Source organism: Vipera berus, assembly GCF_964194415.1.
Source record: "Vipera berus genome assembly, chromosome: W".
Lineage (NCBI taxonomy): Eukaryota > Metazoa > Chordata > Lepidosauria > Squamata > Viperidae > Vipera > Vipera berus.
This window is the reverse complement of record NC_138210.1, coordinates 75,705,839-75,729,008: the sequence shown is the minus strand read 5'-3', so window position 1 is coordinate 75,729,008 and position 23,170 is coordinate 75,705,839. Positions and strand designations below refer to the sequence as shown.

Here is a 23,170-nt window from a genome sequence, read left to right as displayed (position 1 = left end):
GTCTCGGCAGAGCCGCCCAGCCGTCGTACGTGACGCCGGCGCCCGCTGATTGGGGGAGCCGGGCGGGTGGGCGCGCGGTGACATCGCGGGGGAGGAAAAATACCGGGCGCGCATTGGCCGAGCCGCGCGCCACTCCGCCCGCTTGCGCAAGCCTCTCACGGCCAATGACGGTCGGAGGGGGAGGCGGGCCTTCGCGGCCCGTGCAGGGGCGCACGTGGCGGGGACGGCGGCGGGGTCCGGGCCGGGCTTTGTGCACCGGGCGGGGTGGGGAGCAGGGGAGGACCCGGCCGGGGACGCCCTCCACAAAATACGGCAGTCGTAGGCGTGCCTTATTTTCCGTGCACGGAAGTTGCATTCCCACGACACGGGGGGGGGAGGGGTGGACACCAATGGCGCGACCTTTGCCGCCCGCGTGTCTTGCCCTCCCGCCTCTAATTCCTGCATTCCTAGCCCCGAGTCCCGGATTGCCGCTGCCCCCTCCTCGCCCAGCCCGGCCCGATGCCCTTGCACGTGAGAAAGGAACCGGGCGGGCGAGGCTTCCGACCCTTCGCCTGCCGAAGGCCAGGCAGGGCCTGGGGAGACTCCGGGCCGAGTGCCCCCCAGGGCTACCCCGAAAGCCCTTGGGGGGGAAAAGAAAGCGATAAAACCGGCCCGCTTTGCCTTCTCCCCCCCCCCGGCTAACCCCGAAAGACGGGCGACCGGAGCCCCCCAGCAAGCTAAGCGATGATGGCTGCACTGGCCCCGGCCCCTTACGAACTCTGAGCATGGGCAGAGGGCGCTCCCTTCCCCGCGCATCTCCAGCCCATTTAAGAGCCCCCCCCATTCTGAGCCAGAGCCTGCCAGGACCCCCTTGGATGCTTCTAGAACCACCCATCTGCTCCCACCCAGGAAGCCCTGGAGCCTCCCCCTCCAGGAGCAGTCTAGCACTTGCGCTATATACCGCTTCACTGTGCTTTTACAGCCCTCTCTAGGCGGTTTACTGAGTCAGCCTACTTGAACCCGACCCCCCCCCTTCCTCGTTTTACCGACCTTGGAAGAACACAAGGCTGAATCAACCTTGAGCCGGTCAGGATCGAACTGCTGGCTGTGGGGATGGCAGAGTCTGCCTGCGCTGCTGCATTCTAGCCTCTGCGCTGCTGCCACGGCTGGCCTCGCTCTTCCAGGAATCCCTCCACCCCACCACTGCCGAAGCGGTGGGACCTCCGCTAAGGGTGGGTGGGTGGGAGATACTGACTGGAGGGTGCTGGGGCCAACCTGGTTCCTGGCAGGATGCGACCCCTTTTGCACCCAGGCCCCATCCAGAGAACTGCAGAGACACCCCTGGGGGTGCAGGATCCAACCTGCTGGGGCAACCTCCCTCTCGCACCCCTTATTTGGACGAAAAGGGAAACTGGCCATCAAGGACTGGGGGGGGGGGAGAGGACATGATAGCAGAATTCCAGTATTTGAGGGGCTGCCACAAAGAAGGGGGGGGTCCTCCCATTCTCCAAAGCACCTGAATGCCGGACAAGAAGCAACGGATGGAAACTACATTTAGTCCTCATCTGAGCCCCAAAAGTTGCTTAAAAGAGACGTGCGAAGTGAGTTTTGCCCTGTTTTATGACCTTTCTCGCCACCACCATTAAGTCAATCACTCTGGTGGTTAACTGAGCAATGCGGTCATTAAGCAAATCCGGCTCCTCCCCCCCCCCGCCTGCCTTGACTTTGTCAGGAGGTTGCAAAAGGGGATTGCGTGACCCCAGCGGGACGCTGCGACCGTCGTAAACGTGAGACAACCACCCAGTGTCTGAGTTTGGATGGCGTGACCGCAGGGAGACCAAAATGGTCCTTTTTCTGTGCCAATGTGACTCTGAGCGGTCGCTAAACGAACTGTTGTTAAGTCAAGGACTACCTGTGTTCAAGGAGAGAAGCAACCTGGCATTAAGGAGGAATTTCCTAACAATTCACCAGCGGGATAGCCTGCCACCAGTAGTTGTGGGTGCTCCGACAATGGAGGCTTTTAAGAGGAGACTACGGGTGTTCAAATTTGGCTCGTTTATGACTTCGACTCTTAATTCCTCAGCTAGTGTGAGGGAACTGTGACCCTTTTATGACTTGTAGACTTCAACTCCCAGAATTCCTCAGCTAGCGTGAGGGAACTGTGACCCTTTTATGACTTGTAGACTTCAACTCCCAGAATTCCTCAGCTAGCGTGAGGGAACTGTGTCCCTTTTGTGACTCGTGGACTTCAACTCCCAGAATTCCTCAGCCAGCATACTCATTGTGGCCCTGTTTACTCTTTTACAATCCCTTCCTCCCCAATCTCTCCGCTTTAAGGGATAGGTGGAAAAAAAACCAGGCATGGCTGGCTGGGGAACACTGGGAGTTGAAGTCCACCAGTCTTAAAGTGGCCAAGGATGGAGACCTCTGAACTAGACCGTGGCTTAACTGAAATGGGATAGGGTCTCCTGCCTGGGGGAGGGGGTGCTGGATTCAAAGACCTCCCAGGTCTCGCCCAGCTCTATTCCGATTGGTCGATCTCTTCCGCTGGCTCTCCCAGAGCCCTGAAACTCGGGGGGGGGGGGGGGGAAATACGGCCTGCGGCTTCCAGGACTCGGCGGGCCCATCACACGTCCACTTCGCTTGAATGCTTCTCCAAAGAACAATTTTTATTTCCCACAATGGCAGCCATTGTATAAAAAAAAACAACACTTGCTCTCAGTTAATCTCGGCCCCAGTGTAGAAACCTCGCCCCCCCTCCCCCAGCCCAGCCCCCCCTTCCCTCTTTTCCAACACTTTCCCCTTTTCGGGGAGGAGGGAGAAAAAAACAAACCATTATGAAATAACACGATGAACCCACGGGGCGACAAAGCTTGGGAGGGAGGGGGGGGGCTGTGCGCATAGGGGTCACCCGTACCCCCTCCTCCCTTTTCCGGTCCTGAGTTCAGGACTCCCCGCGCTTTATCTCGCATCTCCAGGGAGCCCCCGCGGAGAGCGGGCGAGGGGCGGCTCCCCCTTCTCGGCCACCCTCGATGCCAACAGACCCCCCCAACCCTTCCCCCCCACCCCAAAATTCCCAAACGAAAACACCCGGGAGAAGCACCACCCTGTCCCGGGTTTAAATAGGAACAAAAGCCAAATGGAAAGATCAGAAAGAAAGAAAAAAGAAAAGAAAAAAAAAGGGTCGGGGCGTAACTTGGGTTTAAAAAAAGCGCCCCCCCCCCTCCCCACGTAAGTCCGGTCGATCAAACCTCAGTCCCCTTGTCTCTGGCTGAAACCCGGGGCGCTCCGGGCTGGCGGCTGCTCCAGACCCAGGACGGGACGACGGTTCTGCTGCGTCCTGGGTGGGTGGGTGGGGGGATTGAAGGGGGGATTGTAGTGGAGGGAGAAAGGGGGGGGCGAGGGGGTGCAGCTGGGCTGCCATGCAATGAGTCTGCAGTGGCACAGCTCCTTGTACATCTGTCGGCGGAGTTTCGGCATGTCTTGCTGCGTGAAGGTGAAGGGGAGGCCGAGGGCCAGGAATTTGGAATACTGGGCGAGCAAAAGGTCAAAAAAAACAACAACAAAAAAACAAAAACAACGAATTATTATTGGGGATTTGACTTCCGGCTGGAGAGATCGTCGGAAGAGAGAATTATCTGTAGATCGGGCTTCGAGGGAGGGAGGACTCTCTGAGCTGGGTGGGTTTCCTGGCAAACGTTTCATGACCCTAATAGAGATCATCGTCAGTGCTAAAAATGCAACCACCCCCCACCTTTCCTCCCAGCACTGATGATGTTCCCTAGTTGGGTCATGAAACGTCTACAGGGAAAGAACCAAGGACTCCACAGTTGTCCTCCCCCATTCCCCTCTTTCCCCCCTCCTCCTCCTCTTCTTCTTCTCCCCCTCCCCCCTCTTCTTCTCCCCCCCCAGCACCTTTCCCAGGAGCAAACGTCATTCAAAGCAGAAGGGGCTTTACGAGCTGCCGTGCCAGAACAGCTTCTGCCTTTGAGCAGACAGAAAAAGGGCCCACCAGACTTCTGATTCCCCCCCCACCCCTCCCCAACCCCCCACCCCGAGCCGCCCATCTCACCTGCAAGACGAAGGCTCCACAATCGCTGTCGTTGTTTTGTCTGGCGATGTTCTGGGCGGGAGAAAGGAGGCAGGTCAGGGCGGGCGGGCAGAGGGTCCGCAGCCCCCAGGCTTCCCACCCGGCCCCAGCCTCCCCTGGCCAGCGCAGGCTCCGAGGAGGCAGCCCGGGGGTCGGCCCCCTTCCTCACCTGGGCTCCCCCCTGCCAAGCCCTCGTCTCGGCCCTCCCGCCCAACATCCCTAAGCCATTTTAGAGACAGCATTCTGGCCTCGATCCCGGCTAGCGGAGGGAGACGGGGCGTTTCCTATTAACTCTGTTCTGCTACAGCTCAAAGGATCAGGCCGGGTTTTGGGCTGAATTGATGTATTCAGCTAAACTAAAACGAGAGCCAGTTTGGTCTAGCGGTTAAGGCGCTAGCCTAAAAGCCAGGAGCGTGGGAGTTCTAGTTCCGCCTTAGGCACGAAAGCCAGCCGGGCGACTTTGGGCCAATCCCCAAGAGACGGCGAGTTCTAGTCCTTGGGCGCCTGGCACGCCATCCGCACTGCGTGAGTTCAGGCCTGAGCTGTACCGCCTGCAGGCCGTGCCAGCTGCCCCCCTTCTGCCCCCAAAGAGGCAAAGAAGGAGAGGGCAAGAGAGAGACGCGGCAGGCCACAGCCGCGGGCCAAGACGAAGTGCCTGAAGAGCCTCCGGGGTCTCTCTCGGCCGCCAGAGGAGTGATGCTCCTGGGTTAAATTTGGGGGTGCCCAACAAAATGGCCCTCAATGGGTGGCCCCGAGGAACTCAGGGGGAAGAAACCCCCCGCCCCCCCCCCACTCCTGGGAGGAGACACCCACCATCTGGAAAACCCCTCTCCAGCCGTCTCGGAAGTCGGGACGATTCTTCTTATCCGCTTCGGCTTGCAGGTACTTGCAGATGTGCTAAGGGGGGGGGGAGGAGGAGGAAGGCACATGAAAGAGCAGCAGCCCCACTGCCACCCCACCTCCAGCCAAGGCTAGACAAATTGTCAGCGGGCAAACAACAGCAAAAATCACACTCGTTGTTCCATAGCAAACTTTTGCCTTTCAAGAAAAAGTTGTTTGCATTAGGGCTTATTTTCTGGTTAGGACGTATATTCGGGGAAATACGGTACTAAATGCTCTCCTCTGGCTGAGGATCTTAGCTGGGGCTTATTTTGGGGTGGGGCTTATATTACGAGCATCCTGGGGGGTGGTGGAAATCAGGCTAGGGCCTATTTTCCAGTTGGGTCTTATTTTCGTGGAAATGCGGTAGCAGTCTCCCAGTTTTTGAGGGGCTGCCCCAAAGAAGAGGTGTGTGTGTGTGTGTGTGTGTGTGTGTGTGTGTGTGTCAACCTATTCTGCAAAGCACCAGAAGGCAGGACAAGAAGCAACGGTTGGAAACTTATCGAGAGGTAGCATAGAACTAAGGAGAAACTAACCCATGGAACAGCTTGCCACCAGAAGTTGCGGGTGCTCCGTCACTGGAGGTTTTCCAGAAGTGAAGATAAGATAACCTTGATTTTATATTTATAACTTTTTTTTTTTTACACTGTGGACACAACGGCACGCACCCGAGATTGGACAACCCTTTTTCCGAAATGGCCTAGGGCAAGGGGTAGGCCACCTCGGCTCTTTTATGACTCGTGGACTGAGGAATTCTGGGAGTTGAAGTCCACGAGTCCTAAAAGAGCCGAGGTGGCCTACCCCTGGCCTAGGGCCTCTTGCTTGAGCAGCAGGTTGGACTAGAAGACCTCTGAGGGGGCCTCCCTCCCAGCTCTCTTCTGATCCTGATTAGTAAAAACATTTATTTTCAAAAGGGAAAAAGAGAAAAAAAAGAGAAAAAAAGAGAAAAAAACTCGCGAGAAAGCTCAGGTTTTTCTTTGGGACAACGAAGAGGCCTGGAGTCCCGCCAGACCGGGGCCCGCCTTACCTTGGGACACCGCCGGTTGAGGGTGCGCTGGGAGTCCAGGTAGGTGATCTTCTTCTGCTTCACCTCCACGCAGATCAGTGACCAGTGCACCTCCAGGTGGATGGGGATCAGGAGGATCTCCTTGTTGAAAATGTCCACCTGTGTGGGTGGGGGGGGGAAACCAGAGGCGCTCAGAGGGGTGCCCCCTTATCCCTATCTGGTTGTTTTGGGGGGGCGGCTCAGGGGTCTAAAAGCTGCCCCCCCGCTTTGGCTGGGGACACCTGTCACCCCTTGGGGTAGCCACGTCCAGCAAAACCCTTCAGGCAGGCTGGACTACAAGTCCCATACCTTCCCCCACAGCACAGCCTTGGCAACTGACTCAGAATTAGGACGGTCGCGGCGTCCCGGGGGTGGGGGTCATGCGATCCCCTTTTGCGACCTTCTGACAAGCAAAGTCAATGACCGTGTGACTCACTTAACTGCGAGGTTGTTAAATGGGGCCAAATTCACTTTAACAAGTGTCTCATTTAGCGACGGAAATTTGGGGCTCATAAGTTGTAAGTCGTAAGTCGGGGACCATCTGGAGTGGCTTGTATTAGTCAGAAAGCAGGTCCAAACAGGTCATAAAATCCACTTTACAACTGTCCCGAATTGCAGCTGTGGTGGGTAGGCTCCACTGCAGTCGTAACTTGAGGACTACCAGGAATAGGTCTTTATCGGCTTATTTTTTTTTAATCAGGGTTTAGAACAAGCCACACGACCAGAGTCCGGTTTGATCCAGCCCTCCTGTCGCGCCAATCAACGAGACATGGACGATGCACACATTTATTTCTGTGTTTTTCCCGCACGTCTGAAGAAAGCGACGATTTGCAGAGGCAAACCAGGAGCAGGTGTCAACCCCAGGTGAACTGTGACAAAAATAAGCCTGACTATAAGCAGATTGCAAACCTGGGGATTCCTGCCAAAATGTAAATCACAGCTTATGGCCCGGAGTAGGATTCACATATTCAAACAACTCCAGTTAGGCAAAAGAAATATTGGCTTTGCAATTTCTTACCGGGTTAAATTGGAATTCAAAATGCAAAATGGGGACTGACGGATTTTGTGCCCGGATGTTGTTCCTCCCGTTTTATTGCACAGTCCTTATTATTTGTCTGAAATGGTTAGGGTTTCCTGCCTGAGCAGGGGGTTGGACTAGATGACCTCCAAGGTCCCTTCCAACATCATCATCATCATTATCATTATTATCATCATCATCTTTTTGGGCCATAATATTCTATTAGCTGCAATCCTTCATTGCGTTCCCACGTTATTTAACTGAAATGTTACTAATAAATTTAAAGCAAATGGTCTAAAAACCATCAATTGAATGAAAAGGCATTTATCCCACAGATTTCCCCCCCCCCCAATTAGTTCCACGGTTGGCTGGGGAATTCTGGGAGTTGAAGTTCACGGGTCTTAAAAGTTGCCAAGGTTGGACCCCCCCCCCCCCTTCTTGCTTTAGAGGACGAAATACTTTAAGCTGAAACTTCACTGAAACGTAAAAAGTGTCCACTGCAATTGGGTGGGCAATAATCCTAAACAAATAGAGGAAGTCCTCGGCCACAATGGAGCAATTTTTTTTCCATTGCAGGCAGTTGTTAAGTGAATCACTGCAGCTGTTACCGTTGTTAAGTAAAACCTGGCTTCCCCATGGACTTTGTTTGTCAGAAGGTCGCAAAAGGGGATCACGCTGCGACCGTCGTAAATACGAGTCAGTTGCCAAGCGCCCGAATTTTCTGACCCCGTGACCACGGGGATGCTGCAGCGGTCGTTAAGTGTGAAAAACAGTCACTTTTCTCAGTCACTAAAGGAACTGTTGTAAGTCAGGGACTACAGTATGTGTAATAACCGCGAGGTATGCCTGGTTACGCTATAATGGTGCAATGCAAGGGTGGGGGGATTGGGCCAGTTCTTAACGCTGCTCTTTTCTCCTTTGACTCTAAACAAGCCCCCTCTCCTCAAGAATGGCCTCTTCCAACAAACCATCTTGAGAGGGGTTTAAAAGTGGCTTAAGATGCTGAATGTGCAGCTCCCGAGCGTTGGGCTGGCGTTTTTATATGTGTGTGTGTGTGTGTATGTGGCTCAGTGGGTTAGGACGCTGAGCTTGTCGATCAGAAGGTCGGCAGTTTGGCGGGTCGAATCCCGAGTGCCGCGTAACAGAGTGAGCACCTGTTACTCGTCCCAGCTTCTGCCAACCTAGCAGTTCGAAAGCACGTAAAAAATGCAAGTAGAAAAATAGGGACCGCTCCGGTGGGAAGGTCACAGCGTTCCGTGCGCCTTTGGCGTCTAGTCATGCCGGCCACATGACCACGGAGACGTCCTCGGACAAGCGCCGGCTCTTCGGCTTTGAAACGGAGATGAGCACCGGCCCCTAGAGTTGGAAACGACTAGCACACATGTGCAGGGGAACCTTTACCTTTTATTTATGTGTGTGTGTGTGTGTGTATTTATATATATAATATAAATATAAATTATATATCTATATCTATATATAATTTATATTTATATTATATAAATTATATATACATTATATATATATGTATTATATAATATATATATAAATATAAATATTTTATAAATATTATATATATAAATTATATATATATATATAATATATATAATTTTTTTCTAATCACAAGTCCTTCATATTTTATCAGCAACGTATTGTCTGGGTTCCAACATTTAACTTACTAACGCACATTAAGTTCCTTTCTCTCTACCTCATTTTTCTAGCCATTGATAAAAAATATCCCATGTTCTAAAATATAACGAGTCGTCTTTGGCTCTCATTTTCAATGTCCACCTCTCCATTTCTACACAATCTAGGTTTCGATTTAACTCTTCCTCCGTTGGCATTTCTGCATTTTTTTCAATGCTGAGCTAATACAATTCTCGCTGCAGTTAATACGTGTAATGTTAAATATTACATGTGTGGGGGTTTTTTTGTTTTTTGTTTTAAATCTGGCCTGGGACTGTACATTTCCAAGGATTTGGATGGCAATTTCTGAGGCCCTTCTGGCTATTCACCACCCAGAGCCCGTCTCTTAGGGAGAAGGCTGATTATGAAACTCCAGAAGTGGTGAATGCTCCAACACTGGAAGTTTTTTAAGAAGAGACTGGATAGTCATTTTTCTGAAATGGTATAACATCTCCTGCTTGAGCAGGGGGTTGGACTAGATGACCTCCAAGGTCCCTTCCTATTATTATTATATTATTATTATTAGTCTGAAATAGTATAGGGTTTCTAGCCTGAGCGGGGGGGGGGGGTTGGACTAGATGACATCCAAGATCCCTTCCAACTTTATTATTATTATTATAAAACTTTTATTCATAAAACATGAAACTCAGTCAACTGAACACTCAAACTGACTGGCGCTGATGGTTGACACGGGTTGCTGCCAGCATCCTAGGGATCAACCAGGTATCTCCTTAAAATGTAAGATGTTCCGAGTAGCGCAGTTTTTCGTAGCCTTGCTGGAGTTATTGTAGGAAGCTGCAATTTCTTGATGTGTTTTGCAAAGTTTTTGGACATCGTTCCCAGTGCTCCGATGACAATGGGTATCCCTGTTGTTGTTGTTATTATTATGACCATTTTTCACACTTACAACTGTTGAAGCTTGATCATTCACGTGATAATTCAGATGCTTGGCTATGGACTCGTATTTCTGACGGGGTCCTGGGATCACGCTTCGCGACCCTGTGACGAGCAGAGTCAACGGGCAAGCCGGATTCGCTTAACGACCGTGTCACTAACTTAACAATGGCGGCGGTTCAACTTAACAAGCGTGGCGAGAAACCTCCCAAAACGGGGCCAAAGCCACCGAACGACCGTCTGGCTTAGCAAAGGGAAAGGCCGTAAGTTGAGGACGGCCCGCGATCTCTTTCCTGTCCCTGGCCGAAACTTACGTTTTTGGTCCAGCGCTTCACGCCCTCGTAGCCCTTGGTTCGTAGCTTATCGTAGAAAAAGCTGTTGAAAAAGTGAACCTGAGGGAGGGAAGAGAGAAACGGGAAAGCTGGAGGTGCAGAAAAGCCAGGAGACAGTCGCCCGTTTGCACCCGTCCCAGGCAGAGGGGGTGGGGGTGGGTTACGCAGGCGAAATGCTTTCGGATCCCGACCGTTACGCACACCCGTATGCCGAATTTACTCGCAAGCAAGTAAAAGGTGCAAAATGTGGCTCACCTTTTCCGGCACCGTGTCCATCACAAGGTCCCCGTACATGTTCATAACCTGCTCGAAGGGGGGAAAGGAAGGGTTAGGGTTAAAACAGGAGCACAACGTACGCCCCTTTGCGAGGGATCGAGTCATTTCAGCAGGGCTGTATTTTGACCCTAACGACTGGTAACCCCCGCCCCCCACCCAATATGAAGTGGGGGCTCAGGACAGAGTCGGGAAAGAGTCTCTGTAGCTCAGGGCTGAACTGTGGGGTCCCTGGTGGTCTCTGAGCTGGCTGGTTTCCTTGCAGACGTTTCGTGACCCATCTGGGGAACATCCTTAGTGCTAGAAGGGAAGAGGAGGAGGAGGAGGAGGAGGAGGAGGAGGACTGTGCGGTCCTTGGTGCTCTCTGACCTTGGCGGTTTTCTTGCAGATGTTTCATGACCCAACTAGGTAACATCATCAGTGCTAGAAGGGAGGAGGAGGAGGATGACGACGACAACTGTGGGGTTTAATTGGGTTCAACTGGGGTTTAATTGGAGAGGTTTCCTGACCCAACTAGGTAACTTCATCAGTGCTAGGAGGGAGGGTCAGTGGAAGAGGAATAGGGTGACGACTGTGGGGTCCTTGAAGCTCTCTGACCCAATCAGGGAACATCATCAGTGCTAGAAGGGAGGGGGGCTGTCGGGAGGAGGAGTGACTGTGGGGTCCCTGGGGGTCTCTGAGCTGGGTGGTTTCCTTCCAGACATTTCCTGATCCAACCAGGGAACATCATCAGGGCTAGAAGGGAGGGGGGGGTTGTGGGAGAAGAGGAGGAGGAAGAGGAGGACCACTCTGGAGTCCTGGGTGCTCCCTAAGCTCGGAGGCTTTCTTGCAGACCTTCCCAGTCAGGCCACATGGGGTGATTCCAGACCAGGAAGGCATCTGTTTCAGCCAACTTTTAAAATTCAGCCCGGGGGCAGGTCAGGAGCCCCTCCAGGAACAGTCCCGGGGCCGACCCCTGGCGAGTTAGGCCCTGTGGGGTCACTGGCCTTCACTCCCGTCGCTCTGCTGCCTGGGACTTTCTCCGGCGTCCTCCTCGCCGCCCCCCCCTCCTACCTGGTCATTGAGCCAGTTCGACCCAAACAGCGTCTGCAGGTCGTCCATGGTGACCACATGGCGCTTGTAAGTGACCCGGAAGGTCCGGACCACGGCGTTGCCCGGCATGCGCTGGTAGGACTGGATCAACTGGTTGACCAAGCTCTTCCTGCAGGGGGTGAGAGACGGGCAAGCCTTGAGTAACGCCCAGGGGGATGTGGGAAGGTGGGGCGGGTCTGGAGCCCCCCCCCGCCAGTTGACCCACAGGGGCAAATGGCCTTCCAAGCCCAGAGGATCTGCCCAAGCTCCAGGGGTAGGCAACCTTGGCTCTTTTATGAAGCTAGAAATTCAGGTAAATGAGGGCAAATATGATATTGTTGCCATTACAGAAACATGGTGGGACGAAACCCACAAATGGAACACACAGCTAGAGGGATTTAAATTATTTAAAAGAAACAGACTAAACAAAAGAGGAGGTGGAGTTGCTCTCTATATAAGAAATAACTTTATCTCTACAGAAATAGAGCACAACAATGACGAAAACTGTAAACCTGAATGCATTTGGGTCAATATAAAAGGGGAAAAAATTGCCATTGCCATAGGTGTGTACTATAGGCCGCCCAACCAAGCAGAGGAAATAATGAACTCTTTCCTAGCCAGTTAACTAAGGTATGTAGGAAGCGCATCACAATAGTAATGGGGGACTTTAATTACCCTGATATCAACTGGGAGACAAACTCTGCACCAAGTGGAAGATCTAACAGATTCCTGACAAACCTAGCAGACAACTTTCTCTCCCAAAAAGTAGAGAAGGGAACTAGGGATTAGCCATATTGGATTTAATTTTCACTAACAGAGATGAAATGATAGAAGGTGTCGAAGCCACAGGAACCTTGGGGGGAAGTGATCATGCAATATTGGAGTTCAACATTCTGGAAGTACAAGCAATAGAACACAGCCAAACTAGAGTCTTGGACTTTAAAAGAGCTAATTTCAATAAACTTAGAGAGACCATGGGAAGAATTCCATGGATGAGAATCCTAAAGGGGAAAACAACTCAAGAAGCTTGGGAAATTTTGAAGAGTGAGATAATAAAGGCCCAGTCTAGCACAATACCAACAAAGAAGAAAAATAACAGCTCTCAAAAGAAACCAGCATGGCTGCATAAAGAACTCTCTGATAAATTGAAAGATAAAAAGGACAAGTATAAGAATTGGAAAGAGGGGCATATAACTAAGGCAGAATATCAGCAAATAGCCCGTGCCTGCAAAGATGAAGTGAGGAAAGCTAAGGCTCAAAATGAACTAAGGCTTGCGACCAAAGTCAAAAATAACAAAAAAAGCTTCTTTCAACATATAAAAAACAAGAAAAAAGTTAAGGAAATGATTGGTCCATTAGTGGGGGAAAGTGGCAAGAAGGTGACAAGCAACAGGGAGAAAGCAGAACTATTTAACTCGTTTTTTGCATCTGTCTTTACACAAAGGGAAAAAACAGTCCAACCTACCCAAACCAGTGCCATAAAAAACAGAATAGAAACGCAAGTTAAGATAGGCAAGAAAATGGTAAGTGAGCACCTGTCCAGCCTAGATGAGTTCAAATCACCAGGACCAGATGGATTACACCCCAAGGTTCTTAAGGAACTGGCAGACGTGATCTCAGAACCACTGAACTATATTTTTCAAAGATCCTGGAGCACTGGGGAACTACAGAGGACTGGAAGAGAGCTGATGTAGTTCCCATCTTCAAAAAAGGGAAAAAAACAGATCCAGGAAACTACAGACCTATCAGCCTGACCTCAATACCTGGGAAGATTCTGGAAAAGATAATCAAACAAAAAATCAGCGAACATCTTGATGTGAACAAAGTTATCACTAAAAGTCAACATGGGTTTGTCAAAAACAAATCGTGCAAGACAAACCTTATTGCATTCTTTGACCAAGTGACAAAACTAGTCGACCAGAGGAATGCTGTAGATTTAATTTACTTGGATTTCAGTAAGGCATTTGATAAAGTAGATCACAACCTACTACTTGATAAGATAGAAAAATGTGGGTGAGACAGCATCAACACCAGATGGATTCGTAGCTGGCTGACAGGCCGTACTCAGCGTGTGGTCCTCAATGGAACTGCATCTACATGGAAGGAAGTGTGTAGTGGGGTGCCCCAGGGCTCTGTTCTGGGCCCAGTGCTCTTCAACATCTTCATCAACGATTTGGAGGAGGGGATAGATGGGGAACTCATCAAATTTGCAGACGACACCAAGCTGGCAGGAATAGCCAATACTCCAGAAGATAGGCTTAAGATACAGAAGGATCTGGACAGACTCGAACACTGGGCGCTATCTAACAAAATGAAATTCAATGGTGAAAAAAGTAAGGTTCTACATTTAGGCAGGAAAAACCAAATGTACAGGTATAGTATAGGGGGTATCTTGCTCAAGAGTAGCAACTGTGAGAGGGATCTCGGAGTCCTAGTGGACAATCACTTCAATATGAGCCAGCAGTGTGCTGCAGCTGCCAAAAATGCCAACACAGTGCTAGGCTGCATTAACAGAGGGATAGAATCAGGATCACGTGAAGTACTAATACCACTTTACAAGGCCTTGGTAAGGCCACACTTGGAATACTGCATCCAGTTTTGGTCACCACAATGTAAAAAAGATGTTGAGACTCTAGAAAGAGTACAGAGAAGAGCAACAAAGATGATTGGGGGACTGGAGGCTAAAACATATAAGGAACGGTTGCTGGAATTGGGTATGTGTATTTAACGAAGAGAAGGGTGAGGGGTGACATGATAGCAGTGTTCCAATGTCTCAGGGGCTGCCCCAAAGAAGAAGCAGTCAAGCTCTTCTCCAAAGCGCCTGAAGGCAGGACAAGAAGCAACGGATGGAAACTAGTCAAGGAGAGAAGCAACCTAGAACTAAGGAGAAACTTCCTGAGACAAATTAACCAATGGAATAACTTGCCTCCAGAAGTGGTGAATGCTCCAACACTGGAAGTTTTAAAGAAGAGATTGGACAGCCATTTGTCTGAAATGGTCTAGGGTTTCCTGCCTGAGCAAGGGGTTGGACTAGATGACCTCCAAGGTGCCTTCCAACTTATTATGACTTGTGGACTTCCAACTCCCAGAATTCCTCAGCCAGCATGGGGGAACTATGGCCCCCTTTAGGACTCATGGACTTCAACTCCCAGAATTCCTCAGCCATCCATCCATCCATCTCTCTCTCTCTCCTTTTCAACCGTGATTCCCAGAGCCTTCAGCCTGCAGGGCTTGAAGCCGCCAGCTTGCCATGAGCCACGTGTGAGGACCTAATGATACCGAACCTAGCGTGAGAACCAAGGTTATTGAAATAAGAAATGATAAAGAATTGGCGGGCTGGAGGGAAAGCCTACATTTCAAACTAATTGGGGAATGTGATTTAGGACTGTTCATTGGGGGAGGGAATTGTGCTTTGATATTATGAGCCCAGGAGAGGGGAACTCGGTTTTGGCTTCCACCGTGTTAGTGCCAATGCTATGCTTCTCGAATAAAGATCCTTTAAGGAAAACAACGCCTCGACGTTCTTTGAAGAGTTTCATCTGTCGGAACCGTGACATTCACCTTTCAGCTGCTGGAGAGGGGTGAGCGGGGGGAGGGGGGAGAATCGTACCTCTGCAGGGTGGAGAATTCCTGCTGAAAGATGTCCTCCAGCTTCTCCACCACCTCGTCCACACTGACGGGGATGAGGCTGCCGTACGTCTGCAGGAACTCGTCCAAAATATCTGGGCAGGAAGAACGGAAGAAAAGCTGAAGCCACCAAATTCAATCAACCTTTTTTTTTGGGGGGGGGAGGGTTCCAATGAGGGGCGAGAGGAAAGTGGGGGGGGGGCCTGCCTCTGAGGCTGCTGAGAAAAACAGGCTTTTAAACCAACGTTTAATGCCAATCTTTAACCCAGCTGTGCCTTTGTAAACTGTGAATTTTGCAACAGGTAGTCCTCGACTTAAAACAAGTTCGTTAAGCGACTGTTCAAGTTACCAAAAAGGGACTTGCGACGGTTTCTCACACACTTACAACCGCTGCAGCATCCCTGCGGTCACGAGCCAAATTCTGCCGCTTGGCAGCGGTCCCATATTTATGACGGTCGCAGTGTCCCGGGGTGTGTGTGTCAGGTGATCCCCTTTTACGACCTACTGACAAGCAAAGTCAACGGGGGGAAGCTGGTTTCGCTTAACAAACGCCTCGTTTAGCAACAGAAATGTGCGGTCGTGAAATCGAGGACTACCTGTTAAGGAGAGAACCGGCGACTTTGACGGGCAAACGCTCTCCACAAACACACCCATCACCCACACCCGCCCCTCTTACTGTGCACGCAGGCGATGTGTTCTTCCCGCAGCAGGCTGGGCTGACCCGCGCTCTCGTCCAGCCTCTCTTCGGCCTCCTCAGGAACCGCCTCGGCTGGCTGGCTCCCAGCTTCCCCCTGAACAGCCAAAGAATCCGGCAGCCGGTCCTTGTCTCGGGGCCCTTGGAAAAGTTCCTCGGCCACGTGGCCTCCGATGCTGCAGACGTTGCTGATGAGGATCGTGGCATCCGGCACGCCGGGCAGGGAGCAGAGGTCACTGTCCGGCAGAAGGGAAGCAAAGCCGTTGGGAAGGGCATCCAGGGCGTCTGCAGGGGAGGGAAAGGAGATTTCGGGGCCTTCAACCAATCTGCTCGCTGCAGTCGTAGGAAGCGAGGAGAAACTGCCCCGAGGGGCAAACGCATCCCTGCCCTGCAAAGTTCTGTAAATTTGGCCAGATTTGGGAGCAAGTACTGGATCCGACACGTCTGGGCTGGATCCTCCTCCTGCGTCCACCTGGGTTTCTCAACCTTGGCCACTTTTAAGATGGGTGGACTTTAACTCCCATTACTTCCTAGCCCTGGGGGGGGGGAAGGTTGTGCTGGGCCTTTGGGATCTTTGATATTACATCCCTTGTGGCCCTCTTAATCTCTCATAATCTCTTTCTCTGCAATCTCTCCGCCCTGCTGGGAAGGATTAAAAAAGGTGGGCAGGCTGGCTGGGGAATTCTAGGAGTCCACCCATCTTCAAGTGGCCGAGGTTGAGAGAAACATGGCTTTGGCTCAGGGGTCTTCAAATTTGGCCCGTTTACGACTTGTGGACTTCGACGCATGTGCCTGGCTGAGGAATTCTGGGAGCTGAAGTCACAAGTCGTAAAAGGGCCAGGTTTGAAGACCCCTGGATTGAACGGAGCCAGGAAAGGATCCGGATCTGAAGGAGAACTTCATTTAGGGTCTCCTCCTCAAGCAGGGGGTTGGACTAGAAGACCTCCATGATCCCTTCCAACTCTGTCATTCCGGATGGTCTTTGGTGAGGGTTACTGAAGCCTCCTTCTGAGTAAGGTAGCTTTGCTTTGGTTGCCCAACTGGTGCCGTCTTCTCTTTGTTGTTCTGATCACTGTATATTATTTTATTGTTTTGTGTGCTTTTAACAAACCATTAAAGGCAAGAGGAGAAGGGAGAAGCAGCAGAGGAGGAGATGGTTAGATAGCGTCATCAACGCAATGGATGTGAATCTGGGCAAACTCCGAGAGACAGTGGAGGTGGGGGGGAGGGCTGGTGTGCTGTGCTTCGTGCGGTTGCAAAGAGTCGGACATGACTTAGCAGCCGAACAACAACAATTGTGCTTTTAATTGTGAACTGTCTGGAGTCTCTGGCAGTCCGGCAGTACACAAATATACTAGGGTCCAATCTGGGTCAGTCACTGGGACCAAAGGTTTCGTCTTCCGAGCTTTCCGACTCATTCTGGAGCCCGTCCTTGGGGAGTTTCTCTCCGGCGGAGCCTGTGCCTTGGCCTACTCTGTGTGTGGCTTTTTAGTTGTTGATTGGGGTGTTGAGGCTGGCTATTAAGTCGTTGGCTGCTGTTTCCTTGTGCTACCCAGCCCTCTCCTCCTAAGTACTTGATAAGCTGGTGGTAAATCATCCCTCCAGTTGACCGACCAGGGCCCCGTTTCCCAGGCTTCAGTCACTTCCCTGGCTGTTTTTGTCCATGCTCGTCTGACAATCATAGTTGAGCTGTGTTTGAATATTAGTATTCAATCTTAGTAGCTACAAAATTGAATGTATGTCCCATGCAAAGCCCAAAGCACAAAGTCTGCTAGAGAGAAGTTTTCTGCATGAGTTCAAAAGCTTAGAAAACTAAAGCTTCAGTCCCGAGGACCGACCCAGATTGGATCCTGCAACATTATGCGGGGACACATAGATTTGCCTTCATTCATGAAAATTTAATAATTAAATAAAATAGGAGACTTTCCCTCTGCTACCACGAAGACAATCACCAGCTGTTTTGCCTGGCGTTTTCTAAACCATGAATTGAGGCACCGAGAGGCCCGTATAACCACTGCACATCAAGCCCCAACAGCCTCTGACATCACACCACAAAGAATATACACCCAAACCGCCCTGCCTTATCTTTTCAACCTTTCCCGTTACCCTCTGTATCCCTGCGTCTCAACCTGAGTAATTTTACGGTAAGAGGGGTGGACCTTCAACTCCCAGAATTCCCCAGCCAGAAGGAATTCAGACTGGGGTTTACCAGAATTCAGCATGGAAAGGGGACAAGGACACCTGGGGCTGGAGCAGCTTCACTGCATTTTTTTAATGGGTAGCTTTGTTAATAGACGGCGGGAACGCAGTTGACGTAATATACCTCGAGTTCTGCGAAGTGCTAAAATAACCCACGACAAGCTAAATTAACGAACAGGTTAAATATGGGCACATGGCATGACAATTAAAAGGGAAACTGATATGCTGGCTGGGGAGACGTGTGTGTGTGGGGGTGTTGAAGTCCACCCCTCTTAAAGTTGCTGGGGTTGAGATACGCCCCTTTACATTTTGGTGGCATTTTATGGACTTTCTAACTTATCTTGCCCAAATCAATCAATGTCGTGAGGCAGAGAACCACCAATAAAGGTTGCCATCTGAGGACCCAGATTGTTGGGGGCAATTAAGCTGACTTTGTAATAATGCCGCTTGGGGTGTGTGTGTGAAAGCCCTAATAAGCAGGCATATACATAGAATGAAGGCTACTGCTAAGCTTGTAAGCCGCCCTGAGTCTTCGGAGAAGGGCGGGATATAAATGGAATTCAAATAAAAAAATAAATAAATTTGAAAAGACACCTTGCCTAAGGGCAGCACTGTGGAACAGGGGTCTTTCTGCTTAGGATACCAACCCAACCTGCTTGTTTACAGACTGGGGGGGATGCCCAGCATCTTAATGGGTTACTTCTAGGAAAGCCCCACAAATAAATTAGCACATTGAAGAAACTGCAAAGTTCCTGAAGGACAGACTTGGGAGGGACCTTAGAGGTCACCAACCTTTCTGGGCTGGCGGCCTGGTGGGAGAGGGAGGGACGGGCACCTTTATGCACACATGTGCCCATGTGCGCATCAACGGGGCCGTGAGCATCTGCGCTCTGCAAATGGGAGTGCTAGCGCCGGAGCGCAGCTTGGCTAGCACCAGTGAGAGACTCACGGCTCGGCTAGCACCAGCGCATGGAAAGGGGGTGAGTGCTCGCATATGGACGCATACGCTGGCCAGCAACTCACACAGCCCGTTGGCCAAGCGGCCACGTCCCGGTATGGGCCACGTCCCATAGGTTGGGGACCACTGTTCTAGTCCACCCTCCTGCCCTATTCCGTTCTGGACAAATGGCTGCCCAGCCTCTTCTTAAAAACCTCCAGTGCTGGAGCACCCTCAGGTTCCAGTGGCAAGGCGTTCCACGGGTTAACTGCTCTCCTGTCAGGGAATTTCTCCTTAGTTCTAGGTTGGATCTAGGCTTCTAGAGCGGGACCCCCGTTTCCCTTTTACCTCCATCTCCGTCCAGACCATGCTGTGGCTCTCCCATCTTCCTAGTCCTGGGGGACAACTGGGCCCCCCGGGCAGGGTACTTGAGCGGGGGGGCCGGCTCTTCCTCCTCCAGCTCCATCGCGCCAGCGTCCTTCTCGAAGCCCGCCCGCTGGACCTCCATGTAGTGAGGGAAGGGGGAGGCCTCTTCCATCAGGGCCCCCAGCAAGCTGAGGCGGGAGTGCTGAGGCGTGGATGGAGACGGGGGTAAGGCTCCCCCCAATTCGTAGTCCAGGCGGGGCTCAGACGAAGAAGCCTTGAAGCCAGCCGGGCGGGGACGGCCCTTGGCCGCGCTCTGGCAGTCCTCTGTCTCTGCTCCCAAAGGGCAGCTTTTCTTAAAGACGACCGGAAGGTGGTCGTCGTCTGGCTGGGAGCCGGGCGAGAGGGACATGGACGACTGGGCCCGTTTGGCGCCTCCTCGCCGGCGCCCCTTGGCCGCCATCTTGCCCCACAGCTTCCAGTGGAAAGCCAGGGAGGAGCTCTTCGAATACAGAAGCATCCGGAAGGCGCGCAGAGCCCGCTGTCGCTTACGGCGGAAACAGTGTCTGGAGGTGCCCGGCCTCCTGGCCTGAGTGCCGGTCACCACCTCGAAGGGCCAGGCGTGCCCCCCACTCCTGGAGAACTTCCCCCGGGGGGCTTTCTGTCGGGAGAGCTCCGAGGGGCCCCCCGCCACCCCCCAGCTGGGGACGCAGGAGAGATCCCATTGGCCTTCGCGTCCCTCGTCGCTGCTGGAGCAGGAAGGGTTGAAACTGGGAAGCGGCTTCTTGGTGCAGGCCAGGCGCCGGCTCCCCTCGAAGCAGCCGCCTCGCTGGTGCTCCGGGCCGCGCCACTCCCGGGAAGGCCTGCAAAACCGGTCAGGGTGTCCCATGGGGTCGTGGAGGCTGGTGGAGGCCCCCCAGTAGCTCTTCTCTTGGAGGCTTTCCTTCATCGCTCCGACGGGCTGGAGGGGGAAGAGAGAGAGAGACGCAGTCCTGATCAGGGGGAAGGGGCAGGGGGCGCTTCTCAGCGGATCGATCGGAAACTGACCGGCTGCTCATTGGCTCACGGGTGACCCCAAAGGGTGCTTTGTGCAGATCGGAGGACAAAAGAACCACAAACGCCACAGTTAAGGGACTTCAGCCCGTTCCCTGCTTAGTGCAACCTCCTTTTATTATTCCTCAGGTGTTCACCCCACCTTTATTCTCTTGTAAGTAAGTTGAGGTGGCAGACATGCATAATACTCTGCCCTCTTTTCTTTTCCCCCACACCACCCGCCCTGTGAGGTGTGTGGGGCTGAGAGAGGGGGACTGGCCCAAAGTCCCCCAACAGGCTTTCATGCCTAAGGCGGGACTAGAACTCTCCATCTACCAATGATTGGCCCAAAGTCACCTAGCTGCCTTGCATGGCTAAGGCGGGACTAGAACTCACCGTCTCCCGGTGATTGGCCCAAAGTCACCCAGTCAGCTTTCATGCCTAAGGCGGGACTAGAGCTCCCAGACTCCTGATGATTGCCGGGACTAGAACTCAGTCTCCTGATGACTGACTCAGTCACCCAGCTAGCTTTCGTGCCTAGGGCAAAACTAGAACTCACCATCTCCTAGGTTCTCCCTTAATCATTAGGCCAAACTGGCTCCCTAACCCCGGCTTTCGCCCAATTTTCAGCCCTTTTCTCTACATTTTCTCCCGGCGGATGGCCGCATCCACTTTAAAAACAGAACAGCCCCCCCCAAAACTCAGCAGAGTCGAAAGCATTTTGGAGAACGACCCGTCTTCCTCTTTCACGACAGCTTCCAAGGAGTCAACAGGCTTCTCCTGCCTGTGAGAACTTTCCGGACAGAAGCAGAGGAACCCACTTCTGCATTTCTCCTCTTGGCTGTTCAAAGACTGTCGGGACGCCTCGCGCTGTTGTTGCTTTGTTTTTAAACTGCACACAGTCATCCAGAGAAGATGCTTCACTTGGGGGGGGGGCTATGACATTTGCCTGCCCGCTGCCCTGAGCTGCCCGTGCAGAGTCCTCAACTTACAACAGTTCGTTCAGTGACCGAAGTTAACACCGGCACTGAAAGATGTGTTTTTCAAACTTACGAACTTTGCAGCGTCCCCAGGCTCATGTGATCAAAATTCAGACGCTTGGCAACTGACTCGTATTTATGACGGCTGTAGCGTCCTGGGGGGGAGGGGTCACACGATCCCCTTCTGTGACCTTCTGACAAGCCAAGTCAACGGGGAGGCCAGATCCACTTAAGGACCACATTACTAACTTAAGTGCAGTGATTAACAACCTCGGCAAGTAAAATGAAGAAAAACCCACTTAGCAACCGTCTCCCTTAGCAACAGGAAAGTTGGGCTCAATTGCGATCGTAAGTGGAGGACTCCCTGTATAAGTGCACCAGAACTGCCTTGAACAGCCTCTCCGGAGAAGGACCAGCAGGAGTGCCCAACCCTGGCCGCTTTTAGGACCGGCAGACTTCAGCTCCCAGAATTCCCCAGCCTTTCTCCACCTCCTTAACAAGAGAGAGCCTTGACCCTGCTTAAAGCCTCGTCCTAGGCTTAGACACTCGGCACATGCCCAGGAAACCGTCAACCCTTCCCAAACGGTCAGGCTGAGGGTGGGAACTCCCAGGATTCCAGTGGGTCAGCTGAGGCATCTGGGAAGTTAGGCCAAGCGTCAGGAACAGTCAGGCCAGCCTGACTTTGGCAAATAAAAAAAAAAAGTTAAGTGTGATTGGACTTCAACATGCTGGCTGGGAATTCTGGGACTTGTAGTTCACCCCTCTTAAAGCAGGGCTGGGCGGGGAATGCTAGGACTTGCAGTCCAGATACCTTAAAGCAGGGCTGGGCAGGGAATGCTGGGACTTGCAGTCCAGATACCCTAAAGCAGGGCTGGCTGGCTGAGGAATCCTGGGACTTGTAGTTCACCCCTCTTAAAGCAGGGCTGGGCGGGGAATGCTGGGACTTGCAGTCCAGATAAAGCAGGGCTGGGCAGGGAATGCTGGGACTTGCAGTCCAGATACCCTAAAGCAGGGCCGGCTGGCTGAGGAATCCTGGGACTTGTAGTTCACCCCTCTTAAAGCAGGGCTGGGTGGGGAATGCTGGGACTTGCAGTCCAGATACCTTAAAGCAGGGCTGGGCAGGGAATGCTGGGAGTTGTAGTCCAGATACCTTAAAGCAGGGCTGGGCGGGGAATGCTGGGACTTGCAGTCCAGATACCTTAAAGCAGGGCTGGGCGGGGAATGCTGGAACTTGCAGTCCAGATACCTTAAAGCAGGGCGGGGAATGCTGGGAGTTGTAGTCCACAAGTCCTACAGTGGCCAAGACTGGACCTCCTCCCTCCCCCAATTTCCCCCCCAGGGGCAGCGCAGGGTCCCGGGGGGGCTCCCCCTCCCCGCGGCCTGAGGGGCGGCCCAGGAGACCCCCGCGAGGCGGGAGGGGCGGGGCCGCGCGCGCGAAGGGGCGTGGCCGGGAGGGCCGGGGGCCGCCTGAGGGGGCCGCATGGCGCGCGGGGCACGACGGGAGGGGCGCCCGGGGCGGGGGGGGGGCGAGAGGCCGGGGAGGGGGGAAGAAGAGGGGAGGGGTCCGGACCCTCGCGGGCGCGCCTCACCGTCTGCGCAGCGAGCCCGGGCGCGGCCCCCGCGGAAAGAGGCCGGGCAGCCAGGGAGGCCCCGCGCTCGCTCTCCCCTCCCGGCCGCCGCCGCCTCCTCCTTTCCTTTCCTCACAAACTGCCGCGGCTGCCGGCGCCGCCCAATGGCGTCATCAAGCGGCGTCGTTGAGGAGAGGGCGGGGCCGCGCTCGACGTAAGGGAGAGGGAGCGGCCGCTCGGGCGCGTGACGTCACGCGGCGGCCGCCTTTCCCGCCGCCGCGCGGGCGCGTCATCCTCGTCCCACCTCGCGCGGGGAACGACGGGATTGGGCTGGGGGGAAAGGAATGCCGGGAGTTGTAGTCCCGAGCGGGAATATGGGGGGGGGTTGTTCGCTGGGCCTTGGCTGTCCAGCAGCCCTGTTTCCCACAGGGGCGCCCCGCCTCGGTGCCCTGACCAGCTGGCACCCTGTTTGGCATGGGCATTGCCCCCCCTCCGCCTGCCAAGAA

At 52.9% G+C, this 23,170-nt stretch overlaps 1 protein-coding gene across 1 annotated transcript; it reads right to left on the bottom strand.

Annotated features, from left to right (window-relative positions):
• Nucleotides 1-2,574: 2,574 nt before the first annotated feature.
• On the bottom strand, nucleotides 2,575-22,819 carry LOC308676065 (sentrin-specific protease 3-like). Its single transcript, XM_081341775.1, has 11 exons — nucleotides 22,686-22,819; nucleotides 19,070-20,045; nucleotides 15,568-15,870; nucleotides 14,875-14,986; nucleotides 11,247-11,394; nucleotides 10,176-10,223; nucleotides 9,903-9,980; nucleotides 5,976-6,113; nucleotides 4,883-4,966; nucleotides 4,052-4,102; nucleotides 2,575-3,510 (listed from the first exon to the last, which is right to left on the bottom strand). The coding sequence occupies exons 2-11, from the start codon at nucleotides 20,031-20,033 to the stop codon at nucleotides 3,232-3,234; spliced, it is 2,205 nt and encodes a 734-aa protein (XP_081197901.1). The 5' UTR covers nucleotides 20,034-20,045; nucleotides 22,686-22,819; the 3' UTR covers nucleotides 2,575-3,231.
• Between the last annotated feature and the right edge of the window lie 351 nt (nucleotides 22,820-23,170).

Excerpts from the sequence above, each read along its gene's own strand:
- LOC308676065 (XM_081341775.1), bottom strand. The coding sequence starts at position 20,033 with ATGAAGGAAAGCCTCCAAGAGAAGAGCTACTGGGGGGCCTCCACCAGC. Across the intron at positions 14,987-15,567 it reads ACACATCGCCTGCGTGCACA|ATATTTTGGACGAGTTCCTG; the intron begins GTAAGAGGGGCG and ends CTTCCTGCCCAG. Across the intron at positions 4,103-4,882 it reads GGAGAGGGGTTTTCCAGATG|AACATCGCCAGACAAAACAA; the intron begins GTGGGTGTCTCC and ends TCTCCCGCCCAG.